Source organism: Giraffa tippelskirchi, chromosome 10 (genome assembly GCF_054371585.1).
Source record: "Giraffa tippelskirchi isolate mGirTip1 chromosome 10, T2T-mGirTip1v1.2.pri, whole genome shotgun sequence".
Lineage (NCBI taxonomy): Eukaryota > Metazoa > Chordata > Mammalia > Artiodactyla > Giraffidae > Giraffa > Giraffa tippelskirchi.
The window spans coordinates 74,211,913-74,232,468 of record NC_137284.1 but is presented as its reverse complement, the minus strand read 5'-3'; the positions used below and the strand labels follow the sequence as shown (position 1 = coordinate 74,232,468).

Here is a 20,556-nt window from a genome sequence, read left to right as displayed (position 1 = left end):
TCATTTACCACCAATTTTACATCCTCCCTCCCCATAATCGATTGAAAATAAAGAGATCTATTGAAAAAAGGAATAAAGCTTATGGAATCTCTTGAGAAAATTCTTCTTCCATGCTCTCTATAATTTCTTATCCAATTACATAATCTTCTCTAAGTCAGCCATTAAGTTCTAGGCTTTTGATTAAGACACCATGATTTTAAACATATCTGTACTTTCAAGTTTCTAGAATAATTTCTCTGGGCTGGTAGGTGCTATTCTTTTTTATCAATCATGAGTTTCGTTAGCATTGATTTCTACTGTAAAGAACACAAACTATGAAATAGTAATTGTGTCTTACATAAAGAAGTATGGTGATGGAAAAATAAAGGAAAGAAAACTGCTTCATAGAAATACTAAATTAGAAGATGGTAAGATAATTTTAACTTAAAGACACAGAAAATTAAGAATCAGTGAAGATCATGTCTCTGTTTAAACAGAAATATTAGTGGTATAATATACAAAAGTAAGTGGTACTCAGTATTTTTTTGGTAAAATTTTCTTTCATGGTAGCCAGTATTCAGATGTTCTAAGTATTTCATTATTTATGCTTTTCATACTTGAACTTAAGAATTTTCATTAGATTTATGATTTTTTACTATAAATATATGAAAAGAGTTTATTGAATTGATGAACAATAATCTAATAAGATTATGGTATAATCTTTAACTACAAAAACATGCTCAATTTACTGGGATTCAATATTACTCAGAAAAAAAAAACGGGGGTGGAGGGATTAGTTGGGGAGAGGGAAGGACAGAGAAAGAAAGAAAGGAAAGAGGGAGGGAGGAAGTCAGAGAGGGAGAGAGTGGTGGAATCTAACTCTTCAAACTGGTTTGAAATGTTTTTGAAAATTTGCTGGCATTGCTGTTTTTAACTTGGTTTATTCTATATAATTGTAGGATGCCAAAAGGTCATCTAATACAGACAGGTTAGTGATGCCCATTCAGTCTATGTGTGTACATGCCAGAAATTGATAAGAAATTATTAACCTTTGTTCCCCTCATATATGCCTTCAGAATTAATGCATGTGTGTGCTGAGTGGCTTCAACTGTGTCCAACTCTTTGTGACTCTATGGATTGTAGCCCACCAGGCTCCTCTGTCCATGGACTTCTCCAGGCAAGAATACTGGAATGGGTTGCTATTTCCTTCTCCAGGGGATCTTCCTGATCCAAGGATCAAACCCTGGTCTCCTGCATTGCAGGCAGATTCTTGACTGTCTGAGCCACCAGCAAAGTTGAATGTAAAGATAACTAAAAATCCAAGACATTTAAAGCCTAGGAGAAGATAGTCAAGCCATAAGGAAGAATTGACTTGGTAGAAGCCTGTTAGTGACCAGCTTTGAAAGTGAAGCCAGGCCTAACAGTGAGCTAAACCAGCTCCTTCCTCCTCCCCCAAAATATTATATTTGTCTCTTTATACTTTACTGAATCCCATCTTCCCTTTTCCATCTTCAGCCCTGCCCCAGGGTGCAAGGCTAAGATTGTTAACTCCCTAGGATCATCCCAGACTGTTCAGTAGAGGCCCAGAGAGTTCATCACTAGTGAGAAAGAAAAACCAGAGTTAGAGTCAAGAATACTATAGACTTGGTCTAAGAAAATTTAAAGACAAGTCTTGAAAAAGCTAAAGTGATCAATATTCTTTAAAGAAAGACAATCAATTTAAATTATCTGACATCTAATGAAAATTTCCTACACAGTGAAAGGAGTAGTAAGACAAGAACAATATCCAAGAGAAAAATTAAGCAGTAGTAGCCGACACAGAAATGGCAGAGAATACAAGAGCAGAAATAGACTTAAATATAAATATGCTCAAGGATTTAAAGGAAAATATGAATATAATGAAGACATAAATGGAAATTATATACAAGAACCAAATGGAACTTCTAGATCTGAAAAATATATCTTAAAATGAACAATTCAACAGGTGTGACTAAAAGAAGTTTTCACTAGGAAGAAAAGATGAGTACAGTAATATAAACTACACAAACTGAAATAAAATTAAGCATAAGAAAAAATGCACAGAGACTTATAGACTTGTGAGACAGTATGAAGCGGTCTGACCTAGGTGTAAGTGGAGTCTCCAAAGAAAGAGAGTGAAAATATTAGAATGAACAATGCTTGACATTTCCCCAAATTTTAAAAAGTGCAAAGCCACAGATACAAGAACCTCAGTGAACAAAAGCAGGATGCAAACAAAGAAAATGGCACAGAGGTAAATTATAATCAAGTTGTATGGGTAAAAATCTTAAAAACAAGCAGAATAAAAATACATTATTTGATTTCAAGACTTGCTATAAATCAACGTTAATCCAGATTCTGTGGCTTTGGCGTAGATGTGCTTCCCAGGTGGTGCTGGTGGTCAAGAACTCGCCTGCTAATGCAAGTGATGTAAGGAGATTTGGATTAGATACCTAGGTCAGGAAGATCCCCCGGAGGTGGGCATGGGCAACCCACTCCAGTATTCTTGCCTGGAGAATCCCATGGACAGAGGAACCTGGAGGGCCACAGTCCATAGCTCGCAAAGAGTCGGACACGACTGAAGTGACTTAGCATGCAAGCATGTAGACATATAGATCAACGGAATAAAGGAACGAGTTCATAAATTTGCTCACACACATATGTTCAATTGATTCCTAACAACAACACCAGAATAATTCAAAGGAACAAGTATAATCCTTACAAAAACTGGTGCTTAAAACTTTGGCTACCTAGGTAAGAAAATGATCTTCAGCCTTCCTTCAGTTCATACACAAAATTATATGACTCAAAATGGCTCTTTGCCTTAAATGTAAAAAATAAACTAAAAGGAGAGAATATAAAAGCATATCTTTCTTGGATAGGACACCAAAGCACTAATCTTAAAATAAAAAAGTGACAGATTGGGACATACTAAAATTCAAACATTCTACTCTTCAAAATAAAAGACAAGCTATAGGTTTAGGTGAAAATATTTGCAACACATACATCTAGAAATGGACTGTATCCTGAATATATGTTACTCGTATATCCAATAATAAAGACACATGCTCGAATAAAAAACCATGCAACATAGCTGAATCGACAGTTTACCAAAGAAGATCTACAAATGGCAATAAGCACATGAAAAGTAAGTCAAATCATAAGACACCAGGGAAACACAAAACCACGAGAATCCACTACACATCCACTAGAATATATAAAGTTAAAAAAAAAATCTGAAAATACCAAGTGTTGGCAACAGAAATTCTCATACATAGCTGATGACACTGTAAAATATCCAACCACAAATATTTTGGCAGCTTTTTTAAATAAAGCTAAACATACACTTAACATACAAATCAGTAATACTAACCCTAGGTATTTACTCAAAGAAATATAGGCAATTGCCTACCAATACTTGAATACAATATTCACGGCAGCTTTATTCATAACTGTCCATACTTGGAAATAACTTACATGTCCATCAATGGATGAGTGCGCTAGCAAATTGTGGCATACTGATATCATGGAATACTATTCGGCAATTAAAAAAAAAAGACCATTTTACTGGTATGCACGTGGATGAATGTCAGAAGCATTTTTGACTGAAAGAAAAGACTGAAAATATCACAGACTTTTTATGTGATTTATTTATATGAAATTCTAGAAAAATAAAAATTAATGTGCAGTGACAGGAAACATATGGTTTGCCAGTTGCCCAGTAGAGACTGGGGGTGGGGAACTGATTAAAAAGGAGCAGGAGAGAACTCTTTAGAGTGTATAAACATTCTACATCTAGATCGTGATGTATATATTTGTCAAAATTCACCAAATGTACATACATATAAGCAGATTTTTGTATGCAAATTATACTTTAAGAAAAGTAGATTATAAAAAACCAATATGGTTTAGGCTGTTCGAGTAACCAAAGTAAAATCTCATTTCAAAAATTTAATCCTAATTATGATGGGGGAAAAAAATCCAGAACTTTAAAAAGTGAACATTTTTTTAAATCTTCAGGAGAGCCCCTTTCTAGGGAAAAATATCCCAGCTTTTTAAATCTGCTTCTCTATTTAATTATGTTGAGGTACAACTAACTACTGCACATACATAAAGCTATAGGATATACAGAAATACTTAAAATATGTATGCGGTAAGGAAAATAAAAAAATAAAAGAATCAAGTTGGAAATTTTCACAAGTTTGTTAGGCAATTCAAGCAATAAAGTAAAAATCAAATCATTTAAAATGTATACCAGAAAATTAGCTGCTAAATTTAATTCATAAAGTATTAAGGAAAAAAAGGAATTTGATAGCACCACTACCATGACCAGAACATATCTAAAATACTAAAAATACAGTGTGAAATAAGTTTCTTTATCATGTTAAGTGAAAGCAATAGAGAGGACCGATGACTATTCAAACTCAGGAAGCAGTTCACTTAAGATCAAGAAATTATTGCAAGATTTCTTGTTTCAAGATGGAAAGACTTAGCAAACCAAACCAGAGATAACAGAGCCCCCACTCAGCATCCCATCCCAAAAAATACCCCTCAGAGCATTTTCTTAAGAAACAAAGACAGAAATTTCAGTACTCGTTTATTTCACTCTGTTTTGAAAAAGAGCCCAAAGCAAATATGAGAAGAAATCTGTCATGTAGGCTCCTAGGCAAGGCAGATTTTCAGAGTTTTGCTTCTTGATCCTGTAATAGGGTGGGAAGAACTGAGTATCAACAGCTTAACTGAAGACCCTCCCTAAAATCAATGTATTTTCCTAATCCACTCTCTGGAACTAAGATCATGTGCATCATTTATACCTAGAATTGACTTAAATTTGGTGAATCCTTGGTTGAAATATGATGAAATAAATCTGGGGTTCTTTTTTATGGGAGGTAAAAGGAGACAGATGGAAAGGGAGTGAGAGGAAGAGAGGGGACAGGTACTCACAGGGTCTCCCAAAGAACAATCCAACCAGGACACTGCCCCTCGAGTCGTGAAAGGGCTGCAGTTCAATTGATTCTAGACTGCTCACTTGCAGTCCTTGGGACAGGCAGGAACAGCAGAAGCAGGTTCCTGCAGGGACCCATGCTGTGTATCTATTGCCATTTTCTGAGTGAGCTGGGACATAGAAAAGATGGGGAAGCACTGTCCTAAGGTTTCTTTAGTTACTGAAGAGAAAGTTATTCATTATTATAAAGTGAAATTGAGTGTGAGCTAGGTTCCAGCCAAGAAGAAAAAGGAATGTTACTAAAGTTTCAAGAAGTTCCTAATAATATTAATGACATTTGATAATTTTTACTCAGCATCAATTTTGCTAGCATGCATTGGTATTACTCAAATAAATCCATTTACGTTTTATAACTCTCCAATAAAAATAAAAATTGTTAATCACATTTTATAAACCAGCAAACTGAGGCTCAGCAAAATTAAGTAATTTGGAGGTAGAGTTGCTGGCAGATGAAGTTAAGAGTTGGAACTTCAGTTCAACTAAAGAATTAGCATTGTCATCACTAGGCAGCTACACCTATAACACAGTTCCACACATGAATCTCAAGGACAGTGCCACTGTTAAAGTTTGTGGTATACACAGTCAAACAACACATAATTTCTAGGTTCAGAAATAGTTTTCCTTAATTAAATATGCATAAAAGTGAGGTTGATTCTTTCTCTTAGTACGAATAATTTTGTCTTCTTTCCAAGCTCCAAGTTCCAAAAACTATATAGACTATACGGACATAGAAAAATTAATTCAGGCATACCTCATTTTATTGTGCTTCACTTTACTGCACTTTGAAGACATTGTTTTTTTTTACAAATTGAAGGTTTTTGGCAAACCTGCCTCAAGTGTCTGCTGGTGCCATTTTCCCCTCAGCTTTATTTTCAAATTAAGATATGTGTACATTTTTTGGCATACTGCTATTGCACACTTAATAGACTATAGTGTAAACATAACTTTTACATGCACTGGGAAACTAAAAAGTTAGTGTGACTCACTTTATAGCAGTGGTCTGGAACTAAATTCACAATATCTCTGAGATACGTGTACTATAAAGAGGCTATGAAAATTAAGATACTGTATTTTTATCTAAAAATTTCCATCAGATATTATAATTGAATAATCATTAATACAGAACACAAATTAATAAAAATAAATTCGTAAGTTCTGGGTAGTAGCAAATAACAAATTCATCAAGAAAAAATTTCCATCATTTACACAGAGCTGAAAATGAAACAGTAACTATTATTATTAGAGCCAGCTTAAGGACAATGTTACTAATGCAGACTCTCAGCTCAATAAATAGTCCAACAAGTAAAAATTGAGTCTACATTTCACATTAGAAAACAAAAGTGAACCTGTAATCATGACATGGAAGAAAATGTCCTTTAACTATTAAGAAATCTGAATAAGAGAAATGTAAAACAAAAATTATTCAAATGGGATTTAATTGAGCACTTCAGAAATTCCTTGTGTGGTTCCAGGAGCACTGTATATTTTCCCTTGCTTTAAAAGGCAAAAGGACATGATGATAGAAAAGTAATAATAAAAGAAAAAACTACGTGGTAAGTCCTATGGAATTGATTCTAAGTTGACAGAATAGTTTGGGTGGGTTAGAGAAATCAGAGAAAGAGAAAATTTTGAAAAAGAAAGTTAAGGACTTTTCGGAGAGTGTAAAAGTTTGCTGAAACTCATGCAACTGGAACTCCAAATTGGAAATTTGCTTTGCATGGAAAGTGATTAAGTTAGATTGGAAGGGATAAGTTACCACTCAGAATATAAAGGTTGAATTATGAGGACTGAAACTGGATGATAGCCTTTCAACAAAGAGATTAGGGAGATGTTACTGTAGGTTATGCCTTAGAGAATGGAAAAGTGGTACTGTAACTTAACAGTAAGTTAACTGAATTAGTAAAAGAGGACACTGATAATGAAAGGAAGCTCTTGCAATGATTTTTTTTAAAAAAGGAATTGTTTTAGTATTAATTATGGTAGTGACTGGGAAAAGCAGAGCCAAAGACAGAGTAAAGAAATATGATCGCAAGGAAACCAGAAATAGGAGTACCAACTGCTTATAAGAGATAAAGAAGGTTAACTGTTAGCACAGGGAACTGTAGTCAATATCTTGTAATAATCTATAATGGAAAACAATCTCAAGAATAATATATGTGTATACATAAACCTGAATCACCTTGCTATGTACCTGAAACATTGTAAGTCAACTATACTTCAATATAATATATATTTTCAGAAAAACATAAAGAGATAAAGAAGAGGAGATGATCAAAGGTGACTTGATAATCCATCCCAGTGTCTCAATGGTGGTTTGAAAGACAGAAATGGAAGAGTGAGAAGAAGCACACTTTCAGAAGATGAACTTATCAACTGAGAGGAGAGTGGAACAGTGAGTGAACTGTCTTTATGACTGACGGTATTAACAAAACACATCGACAGACTTTGAGTTGTCTTTAAGGTAAAGAGTAAAGAGATCCTTAAACCCATAAACCCTTAAGGTGCCACAGATATCATTAACACATTTTATATCTATTTATTAGACTAAATAACAGCAATAGAAAGATATTGGCAAGAGCAAATATTCATTTGTTCAGACTTTATACCCAAATATTTCCAAAATGAGGTAGTGAGATCCATCTATTAATATGAGAGGAAGATGATCTAAAAGCAGTGTTGTATACTAACAGAATGCAGATCACAAATGCAAGCTACATATACAATCTTAAATACTCTAATAGCCACATTAAAGGGGGGAAATAAAGCAAGAAAGGAATTTTAATAATGTTATATAACCTAATACATTAAGAATACTATTTTTTTAATATGTGATCAATATATGTCATTGTTGTTGTTTTAGTCACTGTCATGTCTGACTCCTTTGTGACCCCATGGACTGTAGCCCACTAGGCTCCTCTGTCCATGGGATTCTCTAGGCAAGAATACTGGAGTGGGTTGTCATTTCCTTCTCCAGGGGCTCTTCCTGACCCAGAGGTTGAACACATGTCTCCTGCATTGTCAGGTGGTTGTTTACCACTGAGCCACCAGGGAAGGCAGTATGACATCATTACTTAGGTATTCATAGATATGTTTTTATACTATGTCTTTGAAGTCTGATGTTTTATTAAATCATATCTCAATTCATATCAGTCACATTTTAAATTTTCATAGCTACACGTGGCTACCAGTTTGGAAATACAAATACAGGATTCTTAGCAGAACTTCCATTAACAGGAGAACAAAAGGCAAAGACTTGAACATAATAACTTCATTACAAAATTTAAGTGCAATGCAGACATAAGTAAAAATGAGTAACACCAAGATAGAATTTTCAAGTTATATAAATGAAGAGCAATAAATTTGATTTAGTCTTTAAAGATCACAAGGAAAAAAGCATTTCTTAAAGGAAAAATACAGTACATTTTCCAGTTTATATTAGATATAATAAACATCAAGATTATAGCATTTAATTGACAAGAAAAAAAAAAAAAAGAAAGCACCATGAAAATCTAGGAAGCAACAGAGAACACCAGGATAGTGGCAAAGCAAGACCAGATCAACTAGAAATGAGGAAAATGGAGATGATGCAAGAGCAAGTGGAGCTCAACAATCAGTAAATTCTCATCTCTTTAAAAAATAACACAAAAGCAGGGAGAAATAAAAACAATGTATATAACTCAAAACAGATCAAATACCTAAAAGTAAGTTACAAAATTATAAAATGCTTAGAAGGAAACATAGGTACAAATCTTTGTCACATTAAGCAACATATTCATAACAAGATAAAAAATAGATGAATAGACTTCAATAAAGTTAAAAATGTTTGTGCATCAAACGACACTATCAAGAAGATGAAAAGACAACCCATGGAATGGGAGAAAATATTTGCAACTCATATACATGATAATGGTCTAGCATCCAGGTGGCACTAGTGGTAAAAAGCTGCCTGCCAATGCAGGAGACATAAGAGAGTGGGTTCGATCCCTATGTAGGGAAGATTCCCTGGAGGAGGGAGGGCCTAGCAACCCACTCCAGTATTCTTGCCTGGAGAATCCCATGGACAGAGGAGCCTAGCGGGCTACAGTCCATAGGGTTGCAAAGAGTCGGACACTACTGAAGCAACTTAGCATGCACATCCAGAATATATTTAAAATCTCTTCTGACTCAACAGTAAAAAGACAGGGCAATTAAAAAATGGGCAAAAGCCGGGGAAGGAGAGTGTGTGACAAACTGAGGGAGTAGCTTTAAAACATATATATTACAATATGTACAACAGATAGCTAATGGGAAGTTGCTGTACAACACAAGGAGCTCAGCTCAGTGCTCTCTGACAGTCTGGCGGGAGGGAGGATGGGGCGGGAGGCGGAGTTGCAGGGGAGGTTCAAGAGGGAGGGGACATATGTATACTTACAGCTGATTCACGTTGTTGTACGGCAGAAGCCAACACAGTATCATAAAGCAATTATCCTCCAATTAAAAATAAATTTAAAAAAATCATAATGCCAGAAAGACTTTTCTGCCTGCCCTAGTTCATGTGGTGAGACTGTAATAAAGATTCTGAGAGAGCTTTAAATGTTTAAAAAAAAAAATGGGCAAAAGACCTACCTAGGCATTTCTCCAAAGAAGGTAAGCAAATAGCCAGTAACTAAATGAAAAAAACGTTCAACTTCATTAGTCATTAGTGAAATAGAAATCAAAACAACAATGAACAAACGTTTCACATCCAGTAGGGTGACAACGATAAAAAAAAAAGTAACAAACGTTAGAGAGGATGTGGAGAAATTGGAACTCCCCGTGCATTGCTAGTGAGAATATAAAATAGTTTAGCCACTGTGGAAACCAATTCAGCAGCTCCTTAAAACTTAAACAGAGTTGCCAGATGACCCAGTAATCTCACTCCTAGGTCTATATACCACCAAACACTTGAAAACATGTTAGAACAAAAATTTGTACACAAATGTTCACAGCAGCATTACTCATAAAAGCCAAAAAGTGAAAGCAATCCAAATATCCATCAACTGATGAAGAGATAAGCAAAACATAGTGTATTCATACAACAGACTATTATCCAGACATAAGAAAAAATAAAGTACTGATACCTGATGCAACGTGGATGAACCTGAAAATAATATGAAAAGTGAAAGAAGCCAGACATAGACTCACAAAAAGCCACACAGTATATGTTTTCATTTATATGAAATGTCCACAAAAGGCAAATCTATAGGCACATAAATTAGATGAGTGATTCCCAGGAGTTGGAAGAGGGTGTATGAAGAGCGACCACTTAACTGTACAGAATTTCTTTGAGGTGATGAAAATGTTCTGGAATTAGTAGGTAGTGATCACTGTACATCATCATGATTAATTTTTTGTTTTTTTTTTTTTTTTCGCTTAGTCACTCAGTTGGGTCTGACTCTGAGACCCCATGGACTATAGCCTGCCAAGCTCCTCCGTCTATAGGATTTCCCAAGCAAGAACACTGGAGTGGATTGCCATTCCATTCTCCAGGGGATCTTTCTGACCAAGAGATCGAACCTGGGTCTCCTTCATTGCAGGCAGATTCTTTACCATCTGAGCCACCAGGGAAGCCCACAAATATACTAAAAACCACTGAATTCTACACTTTAAAATAGTTAAGATGGTGAATTTTATGTTATATGAATTTTATCTCAATAAAACACACACACACAAAGAACATACCACAAATAGAAATTCTGAGGAAGAATTATTTGCAAAGTCTTGGTGAATTAATATCTATAATAGGCTAAGAGGGGTTCCCTGGCGGCGCTAGTGGTAAAGAACATTCCTGCCAATGCAGGAGACATAAGAGACAAGGGTTTGATCCCTGAGTCGGGAAGATCCCCTGGAGGAGAGCATGGCAACCTACTCCAGTATTCCTGCCTGGAGAATCCCATGGACAGAGGAGCCTGGCGGGCTGCAGTCCATAGGGTTGCAGAGCTGGACACAACTGAAACACCGCAGCACGCACACACATGACAGGCTAAGAAATTATTCAATCAGAAGAGAGAAACTAAGAGGACAAACATCGAAGAAGTAACTGCAGTAAATATAGAAACCTATAGTTATACTACAGCTATACTCAACCCATAGTTGAGTTAACACGCAGGTGAAACAGAACAATATACAAGAAATACAAGACAGTCTACTATGAAAACAATGAATCAGAGAATCCCAGGATTACAGGTAAAAGCTATAAAAAAATCAAGACACATTTTAGGAAGTAGTTTAGGGCCCCTGGCAGCCTCCAGAGCACTGTTTCTGAATCAGACTCTCACAAAGGGCTTGAAAAACACAGATTCCTACACTCTTAGGACAAGATTAGAACCTCTCTGGGGTGTGGTCAGAATACTGACTGTCAACAGATTCCCTCAAGATAATTTCTATGCACCTTTCAACAGGAAAACCACTTAGGAGGTCTAGAACTCAAGACAAACATCCTTGTTTTTCCTTTTACAACATCATATACTGACTTCTGTGGGCTTCCCTGGTGGCTCAGCAGTAAAGAATCCACCTGCCAATGCAGGAGATGTGTGTTTGATCCCTGGGTTGGGAAGATCCCCTGGTGAAGTAAATGGCAACCCACTCGAGTATTTTTGCCTGGAAAATCCCAAGACAGAAAAGCCTGGCGGTCTACAGTCCATGGGGTCGCAAAAAGAGTCAGATATGACTTAGCAACTAAACAACAATCTCTTTACTTACAGCAGTGACCGAAAGAGGAAACTGATTCAAAACAGTTTGGAAATGCTGATGGGCAAAGAGAGAGAGAAGAAAGTGCTAATGATTTCATAAACTTGGACATGAAAGGAGAGTTGTTGCACAAATACAGCTCAGTGGTAGAGGCTGAGAACAAGGGCTGGTATGGGATTGCCGAGGTTCAAACTGGAGCCAGACTGCCACTGACTGGGTGACTTTGACCTGATTTGACTTATTCTGTGTCCCAGTGCCCTCAGTGCTACAATGGGACAATAATACCGACCCTGTAAGGTTGTTGTGAGGACCAACGTGTTAACAGATGTAAAGTGTTTATAACAATACCGAGTACATAATATATTTGCAACAGTTAAAAATAGAAGTCTTCTTGTAAATCAAATGGTCTCCCAAAGTTGCATTGTCTAAACTCTACCATCTACAAGCCTTAAAGAAGTTATTATAAAGTGAGAACAGACAACTTTTAAAACATAAATAAAGTCTGAAGAGTCACATTTCTCATATCCTGTTTCATTTGTCTGAGTTCTTTGATTGCCCCCCACCCATACTTTCCCTTTAAAACCCAGTTGGAGTAATGATAAATAATAAAGGGAATGGTAATCTACCTCTCGAACTCTTTCTCTTGTGTGTGTGTGTGTGTGTGTGTGTGTGTGTGTGTGTATGAGATTCTAATTGGTTATAATATAATCGGTTAAAATTTGTAAACTTGGATTATTTATCATTGTTAACCCATCATTATATACCCACAATTGTATATTTCTGTTAGTGGAAAAAGTCACAAAGGAATGCCAAATTGAAAAAAAAAATTACTGTTGTCCACCTATATATCTGTTGAGTAGTAGGTTTCAAAAAAATATTTAGTATCTTAATTCCTTCTTAACATACTTGAGAAAAAAGTAAGTATGAAGAAACATAAATTTTTTTTAAAAAGCTGTCTTTCTCAAAACTATAAAAAGTAGCAGTCTCCATTTCAGCAGCCCCCTTCACCAAGAAGGCAGGCCTTGACGACCAGAGGAAGAAACGTAAATGGTTATTCATTGCTGGCAAAAACTATTTTCTGAAGAAAATAGAAGAGTTTCTAACATTGATACATACTGAAACAGTCCCTTAACACTTCTGAAATCAAATATATAGTATAAATCGTTATCTAGCTTTTTAAGGATCTCTAGTAGCAAGTAATATTATAATTTTATAGTCTGAAGGTAATTTTCAGGAAATTATGACTAGCATCAGTGATATTTCCCACAAGTCTGATCAAATTATCAAATTTACAGGCTTACAGAATGATAATCCATTTTGTAATAGTAAATGATATTAGCTACAGAATTAGAGTAGTTTTAACTCATGTGACACTACTGAAGTTTAGATTAAGGGAATCAAAGTATATAAGACAAATATTTTTAACTTATTGAACCAGATACACATAATAACAGATTATGAAGTAATGTTTTGCTTGCATCTGAGCAGAAGAGGCGCAATGAGCATGGCTCTTGGGTGTGTACGGTCCAGGTCCCTCCAACTGACTCAGGCTCCTTGTTCTTCACACTACTATTATAATAATGGTTTCCATATAAAGGGAGGTCATTTAATTACTCTTTTCTTTATATACTGTTACTTTGAACTTGTAGGTCAGGTTCTTACTGTAATAGATATAACTATTATGATACAGAAAATTATTCATTTTAATATTTATTGTTTGTTATATTCAAGGGATTACATTAACCTTTTTAAAAAGAATTTTTAATGTGACTGATACCTATTTATATAAAATTTTATATTTAGAAGTTGACATCAAAGATAATAACATATGAAATAGGCCACGCGGGGAAAATAAAACTGCAACAAATTTTACATGTGTCTGTTATCTGATAATGGCTGCTGTAAACTGGTTAAAGTGACTATTGTTGGATTTATTATTTTTAATGGCATTAGAAGTAACTGCTCAAAATATCTTTATTTTCTTGTTTCAACAAAGAATGGCAATATATTTTGGTATATGAGACCTAGTGCATGAGTTTCAAATTCGATTAAATATATCAAGTTTACACAAAGCCATATGTATGAAAGGGGATCTTTTAAAAAAAACTTTATTTGAGAAAGGAAGAGACTTATAACAGAAGGCAAGAAGAGAAACATACAAACAATATATTTACAACACAAAACAAGAGATCACCTTCAAGGGTGTAAATTATAATAAATACAGTAGATTTTAAAAGAGACAATTATCAATTAGTTCTAAGATTATTTAAGTCCAGCTTTCCTTTTCACTGGTTCCAAGTAGTTTCTTGATTAAATTCAAAGACTATCAAATTCAAACAATTAATGTCCACCAACTGTACTGATGAAGCTCTCTCAAATGACACTATAAAAAATAGGTTTTTTTTGTTTGTGATTACATATCTTTGCAGTAATATTATACAAAAGCCTGCTCAGCCACATGTTCCTCCCCAAATAAAATGTATTTTAAAAGATGCACTATCCCTTTTTTATGAGATTGCAAAAAGATTTTAAAGAAAATGTATATTTATGAGATGGAAAAAATACAAAATTTTATCTTAGGAATGCCATATTTTTAATGCAAAACAACTGACAAAAAGTCATTTTAATATGAAGGAATATACTAACCAAAATATGTTGGTAGTAGGAAGTGTTGCCTATTATAGCTATTTGTCAAATTATCGAAGGACTTTCACTATACGGAAAAGTTTTAAACTTTCTAACTTCTAGTTATGTTACTTTACTTTGAATGGAGACTTTTTAAAAAAGGATAATGTATCTTTAGCAGTAACCTTTTTTAAGAAATATTTTTAAATGTCACAGCAAAATGTAAACAACACGTGCCAGTAACATACAGTTATACAAGGTCTACATTTGGCAAAACTGCTATATCTCCTTTGAAACAGGATACTGCACCTTAAAACACCTCGGATTTAGAAATATAAATATTTTAATAGAAAAAAACCTCACAAAGATTCTAGGTCAATTTGGATTATCCATATTAAAGGGGTCTTAATACAATGAATCTTTAGCTAGCTTAACAAAAGTAAACCTATAAAACAAGGTAAACATATCAAAAGAGAGTATGAAGGAAATGTTCCAGTGAAAAGCTTCCTTAACAATTTCCCTACTTGCGGTGTTATTTTCTTAGACAATAAATCAATTCATAGAGTGCCCTTTAAAAACAGACAGAGTAAAACACTATCCTCCGGTTTTTTTTCCCTACATTCCTCAGTACATGAATCACTCGGACTTCCTGTTTCCACAAGGCATTTCCTGTTCGGCCTCATAGAAACAGTTTTCTGTAGAACAGCAGGAACCTGACAAAGAACTGACTTAAATAAACAGTCTTCTGTTGCCTTCAAAGTTGTTTGCATTTCGTAGCATCAAAGGACATAGTCCTTCTGAAGGTGCATTATGTACAAGCAGATTCTTTTGTTAAACCTAACTTTCCTAATTTTTTATTTTCCAAAATAGTATGGTATACATTGTGTCATTATGGAATTATACTGAAGAGATCCTAGTGATAATGATTATCAGACATGACACACCTTCTTTTAAACATGATTTTTGACTTCAGGTCAGATAATAATCACACTGTTACTATTTTTTCCACAGCTGGAGATACAATGTCCTATCTGATTGGACCATAAAGCGGCACGTTACTTCCTGCCAACATTTGCATCTGCTTCATTTGATCTTTTTCAATAAACAATGTCATCAAATAACACAGGATAAAAATGAAATGAGCAGTACTAGGTGAGACATAATGTGATATTTAAAATAGTGCTGTACTTTGCATCTATATATTTAGAACCACCTCTATTCCTAATATTTTCAACTGCAATCTATACAATAACCTAGGACTATTGGCATAGTAACCAGAACATTTCACTTAACAGAAAAGAGAGGAAGGAAGGGGCTGACTAACTTTAATAGGGTTCAAGACTGTAGTATGATACATTATGTACAACAATGTGAAAATTGAATTCTTCATATCAAAAAGAAATCAGTAACTAATAAAATGTTTCATTGATCAGACTGGAAAACTATCCAGTAGTCACTGATCTCAACAGATAAACTAAAACCAACAGTGAGTTCATTTTCCTTAGAAGTAATTGGTGGGGCAGGCTTTGGGATGAATTAAAAGCCTATTAATCCCTTGGATACTGATGTAGTATAATTTTAGTGTAACAGGTATTTCCTTACCAGTAGAGTTTCAAGAAACCTTGCTATCTATATAGAGATCAGTATATAGAAAGATCTATATATAGATATATCTGCATTAATCAGAATCCTTAAACACTAAAGTCAAATCATCCAGAGATATAAATGGATAAGAAATAATATCCATTTATCAAAATCTGCAATGCATTTCATATTCAGATAATGACTTTAATTACAAATCCTGGAGCTAAATCTTTGCCTATTACCTGTTGCATAAAAGCAGCCTGCTCCCCAGATTCCATTTCCTGGATCTGAGCATCTTCATCACTGTCCACGGGTTCCTCCTTGACCTTCACAGCACCAGCTTGTCCCAATGTATCATCCACACAAGCACTGCTGTCACGCCTAGTGCTGTTGCCACTAGAGGGCGCTCTGTCTTCCTGCATCGCTTGGTCCCCCTGAAGCTCTTCCTCCGCTTCCTCGAGGTGACTGCCTGGTTGCTTCAGTTGTTCAATAGATTTCGAAAGCAGCTAGAAGAGAGTGTTCAGGGGTTCAATATTCAGTAGTTCTTGGCGGTAACCAGAGCAGTAATATACACTTTGATTTCCTATAATTCTACTTTAGTACACCCTGATTTCTAATCTCTGAGGATCAGTTTTGGAATGAATTTGTATGCAATGAAATTCTTCAGTAATACTAAATCTGAAGCAGTCCCACCAATTCCATACTGTATTGGTGTCCTAGACAGGGAATGAGGTCTTTAAATGTTTTGTTTTTAAAAATAGTTCACTCTTTAACCAACGTAAAAAATGGTGGGAAAAGGGTAAATAATGAACTTTTCCTTTGGAAACCATGAAAACTGTCACAAGGACAGGTTGTAATGAATCAATTTAATCCAGGCAAACCTGAGAATATTTTTTCCCTAAAAGAAGACGGGTAACAGAAATAATATTAATAGAAAGGTAGTGAAAAACTTCCCCAATCTCATTTTCCAATAAGTGGCAACCATGGTATAAGACAGAAGCACAAACTCTAAGTGTGTTTCTTGTCTGTTAATCTTCCTATATCTAAATGGTCAAATGATAAAACACCTATGTATACTTCTGAAAAATGGAAATATTGACTCTGAAATCTTGAACTTCAAGAAGATGCAGAATTTAGTGATAGCACAAAATTTGTTTATTAATATCCAAATGTAAATTAAAGAATAGGAACATAACAAGGAATCAGTTTTTGAATTTGAAAATTATTATCTAGACCTTTTATTTTATAAATTAAATCATATTTAATCTCTAGAAGTGTATGAATTATAATTTAAAAAGATAATTGGCAATACACCTAAACTGAACAATAGCAAAATGCCATAATATAAAAACTTGTTATATGGGGAAAAATTCTCAAGATGATTTCATCTCACATAGGCCTTTTGTTTCATTTGACAAGGAGCCTACTGACTGGTTATCTGCAGATTCCGAACTGTGTTTCAGAGTGGTCAGAATTTTCTGCTGAGTCGGTGCCCATGTAAGCAACATACCAACTATTATGATGAGCAGCATGGTTAGAATATCAACACAAAAATCATGAATACAGACTTTTTTAGGAAAAATTCAAATTTATCTCCCACTCTCACCTATGTTTTTCAAAACTAGACACATCCTGTAGATTTAGAATACGTAAGGACTCAAATTTTGAAGGATATCTTAACCTCAGACTTCCTCCAGTCCTCACAAACTCAAATGGCCTTGCGTATGCTGACAAAGCCCTTCAATTTCACTGTAGTAAGAATTATACTGGGAGTTTTCATTCATTTGTTCAGCAGATATTTACTGAGTGCCAACTATGTTTCAGACACTCTGCTAGGCACTGGGGAAACAGCCATTGCCCTGCCCTCAGGGAGCTTTCAGTTTCGCGTGTTAGAAAGGCACCAAACAGATGCATAAATTTATCCTTATTTTCAAGTATGGTAAATGAAAAAGAGAGAAATACAGTGTGTTGTAAGACTACACACTAGCTGAAACAGGAGGGAAGTGTGGACGATTTAGGAAAGTTTCACTGAGGAGGCTGAGACATCAGAGATGAAGGATGGACAGGAGGGGTTGGATGTGTGTGAGGAGTGGAAATCAGGGGAGGGAACACTTCTGGCAGAAGGCACAGTGTGTGGACTGGAGGAGAGCCCAGTGCATCTGAGCAACTGAAAGGTCGGTACGGTTTGAGCACAGGAAGACAGGGAGAATGCTGGAAGATGATTCTGGAACGAGTGACCCAGTTTATATTTGAGTTGTGAATAAGATTCTAGAGAAATAAAATATAACTTAGGATAAAGCATATATAAGACTGAGATTTTGGAGAAGAGAAACAATGTATTATTCCTGAATTTTGACTATACAATTGTAAAACTCCACTTAATTGGCTAGAAAAAGAACATGTAACACCATAGAAAGAAGCAGGTTTTAATTGAAAAGCTCCAGGTTTAGCTGGGACACCAGGGATAAGAACATTCAGTGACAAACATCCACTCATTCTTCAAGAGGTGGACAGACACAGAGAAAGAGATCACCAGCCAGGCTTGCTACCTTGACCTCATCACTCACCTAAGACAACATACAAGAGCAGGTAAGAGGATTTTGTGCAGAGAAGACATTAAATTAGAAAACATATCAGTCAGGTGAAGGAGACTGCAAGAGCCCCTTCGAGACACTATCTGCCAGAAGATTGTTGCAATTCGTCTTCTGGATGTATGCTTGCTGAGCTGTGGAAATTCCCCCTCTCAATACCCAAGCTTAGCTGGAAAAGTTCATGGGAGCTAGTTCATCAGGGCTGATGAACCAACGAAACTGGTGTGTCAAACAGATGCCTTCACAAGGTGGTCAAAAGATGCTCCCCATAAGAGCCTCTGTGAGGGCAAGAGGATGAAAAAAGCAAAACTCTATGGATGTGTGGCTATAGGACAGGAACTAAGGGCCATTCATGAAGGTCAGCCAGGGAGCATGTGTGACCAGTGTCCAGGAAATGCCACGTCAAAAGTTCCTGCTTCCTAGGGGTGACTCTGCATCCTATCCAGCTTCTGGATGTCTGACCACAGGGAGTATTTAATAATCAAGAGGAAGTCACAGATACCACCTGCTAAGTAAAAAGACTTTTCTGTTGCTATTTCTCTCCTCAGCTTCAGTTCCAGCATGGCCTCTCAGTGTCCTGACCTTGTAACCTCCAATGGTCTTATCCTCCACTCTACTTCAGCTCCCAGCGACCTGGTCTTTGTTGGTGGCTGTACATGCTCTTAAACCTCAGTTTCAGACATCATTTGTTTCCTCGGGCTCATCCTCAGAATATTTTGACCTCGACCACTCCTCACCTCTGGAGGGTTCTCCAAGCTATTGAACCTACCACATTTTCCCTGCCTGTTACCCCTACCACCTTTGTTCCTCAACTTCCCTCCTTGCTGGACTAGGTTCCATTCTTCATCATTAAAAATCACTCCCTTATTACTATCTTCAACTCCCTTGCCCTTTTCAATATGGATTTTTCGGTATGAGTAAGACTTCCAACCTTGGTTAATATTACATCTCTGCCAAACCCAAGCAGCTGAATAAGCTAGGAAACAAATAAACAAATTACAATCACGCTGAGTGTTTTGCTTCATATCCGTGATCATAACCCTCAAATGGACCCTCAGTGCTGACTGGAAATCCTACTACATTTCTCTAGCTAATTTTCTCTCACTCTCTCAATGACTACTTCAAAGTACCTCCTTTCTCCTCAAACTCCTACTATCTAGACCTTTTCCTCACTCCTGCTATTTTTGCTTCTTATTTCAGTGAGAAAACAGACATTTAAAAATAGAGAAATTCAACATTCTGCTACCAAGCTGTCCCACTCACCCTTACTCACATAACAGTGGAAGAAAGGTCTGCATCCCTATCTTAGTCCAGCCCTCAGCTTAATGCTCTGGGTCCTGTCCGTCCTTGCAATTTTCCACCCTGCTCTCCATCACTCACTTCCCACCTCTGCTGGAGTACTTCCACTTGGACACCTTCAGTCTTACTATCCGTCTTAAATATAACCTCCCTTGGTCCCACCCCCACACCCTCACACACACACACACACACAAAACATTATGTAGCTTCCTTCACAGTAAATCTCCTTGAGTTATTTCTCTTCATTGTCTTCATTTTTCTTCTCACAGTCTCTTTAGAATTCACTCAAACTAGGCTTTCATCCACACTGCATGGGTGCTTAGCCATTTCAGTCATATCTGACTCTTTGCGATTCTATGGTCTGTGCCCCCCCCCCCCAGGCTCCTCTTTCCATGGGATTCTCCAGGCACGAATACTGGAGTGGGTTGCCATGCCCTCCTCCAGGGGATCTTCCCAACCCAGGGATTGAACCTGTGTCACCTGTGATTCCTGCATTGCAGGCAGATTCTTTACTGCTGAGCCACCGGGGAAGCCCTAATTGACTGAAATCTCTCTTGTTAAAGTCAGTAATGACTGCATAAATACCAAATCCAGTGGCACTTGAAATCAGATATTAACAGGAGCAGTCAGGATGAAGAATTTTTTAAAAGAAAACATGACAAAATCAAAGCATATTTGAAAGTAAGAGATTTATATTACTAATGGTGGTGCAGCCAAAGAATAGACAAGATGTATGTGAATTTACTG

General features: G+C 36.1%; 1 protein-coding gene across 18 annotated transcripts in view; it reads right to left on the bottom strand.

Annotated features, from left to right (window-relative positions):
- Positions 1-20,556, bottom strand: part of HDAC9 (histone deacetylase 9) — a 788,642-nt gene that overhangs the window by 360,324 nt on the left and 407,762 nt on the right. For 12 of the 18 annotated variants that reach the window (XM_081537690.1, XM_081537695.1, XM_081537692.1 and 9 more), the window contains one exon: positions 13,803-16,425. In XM_081537690.1, the coding sequence (XP_081393816.1) occupies positions 16,111-16,425 (315 nt within the window). In that variant the 3' untranslated portion in view covers positions 13,803-16,110. Of the gene's footprint in view, positions 1-13,802; positions 16,426-20,556 lie in introns of those variants that run through there. The other 6 variants (XM_081537682.1, XM_081537684.1, XM_081537687.1 and 3 more) reach the window with 1 other exon arrangement.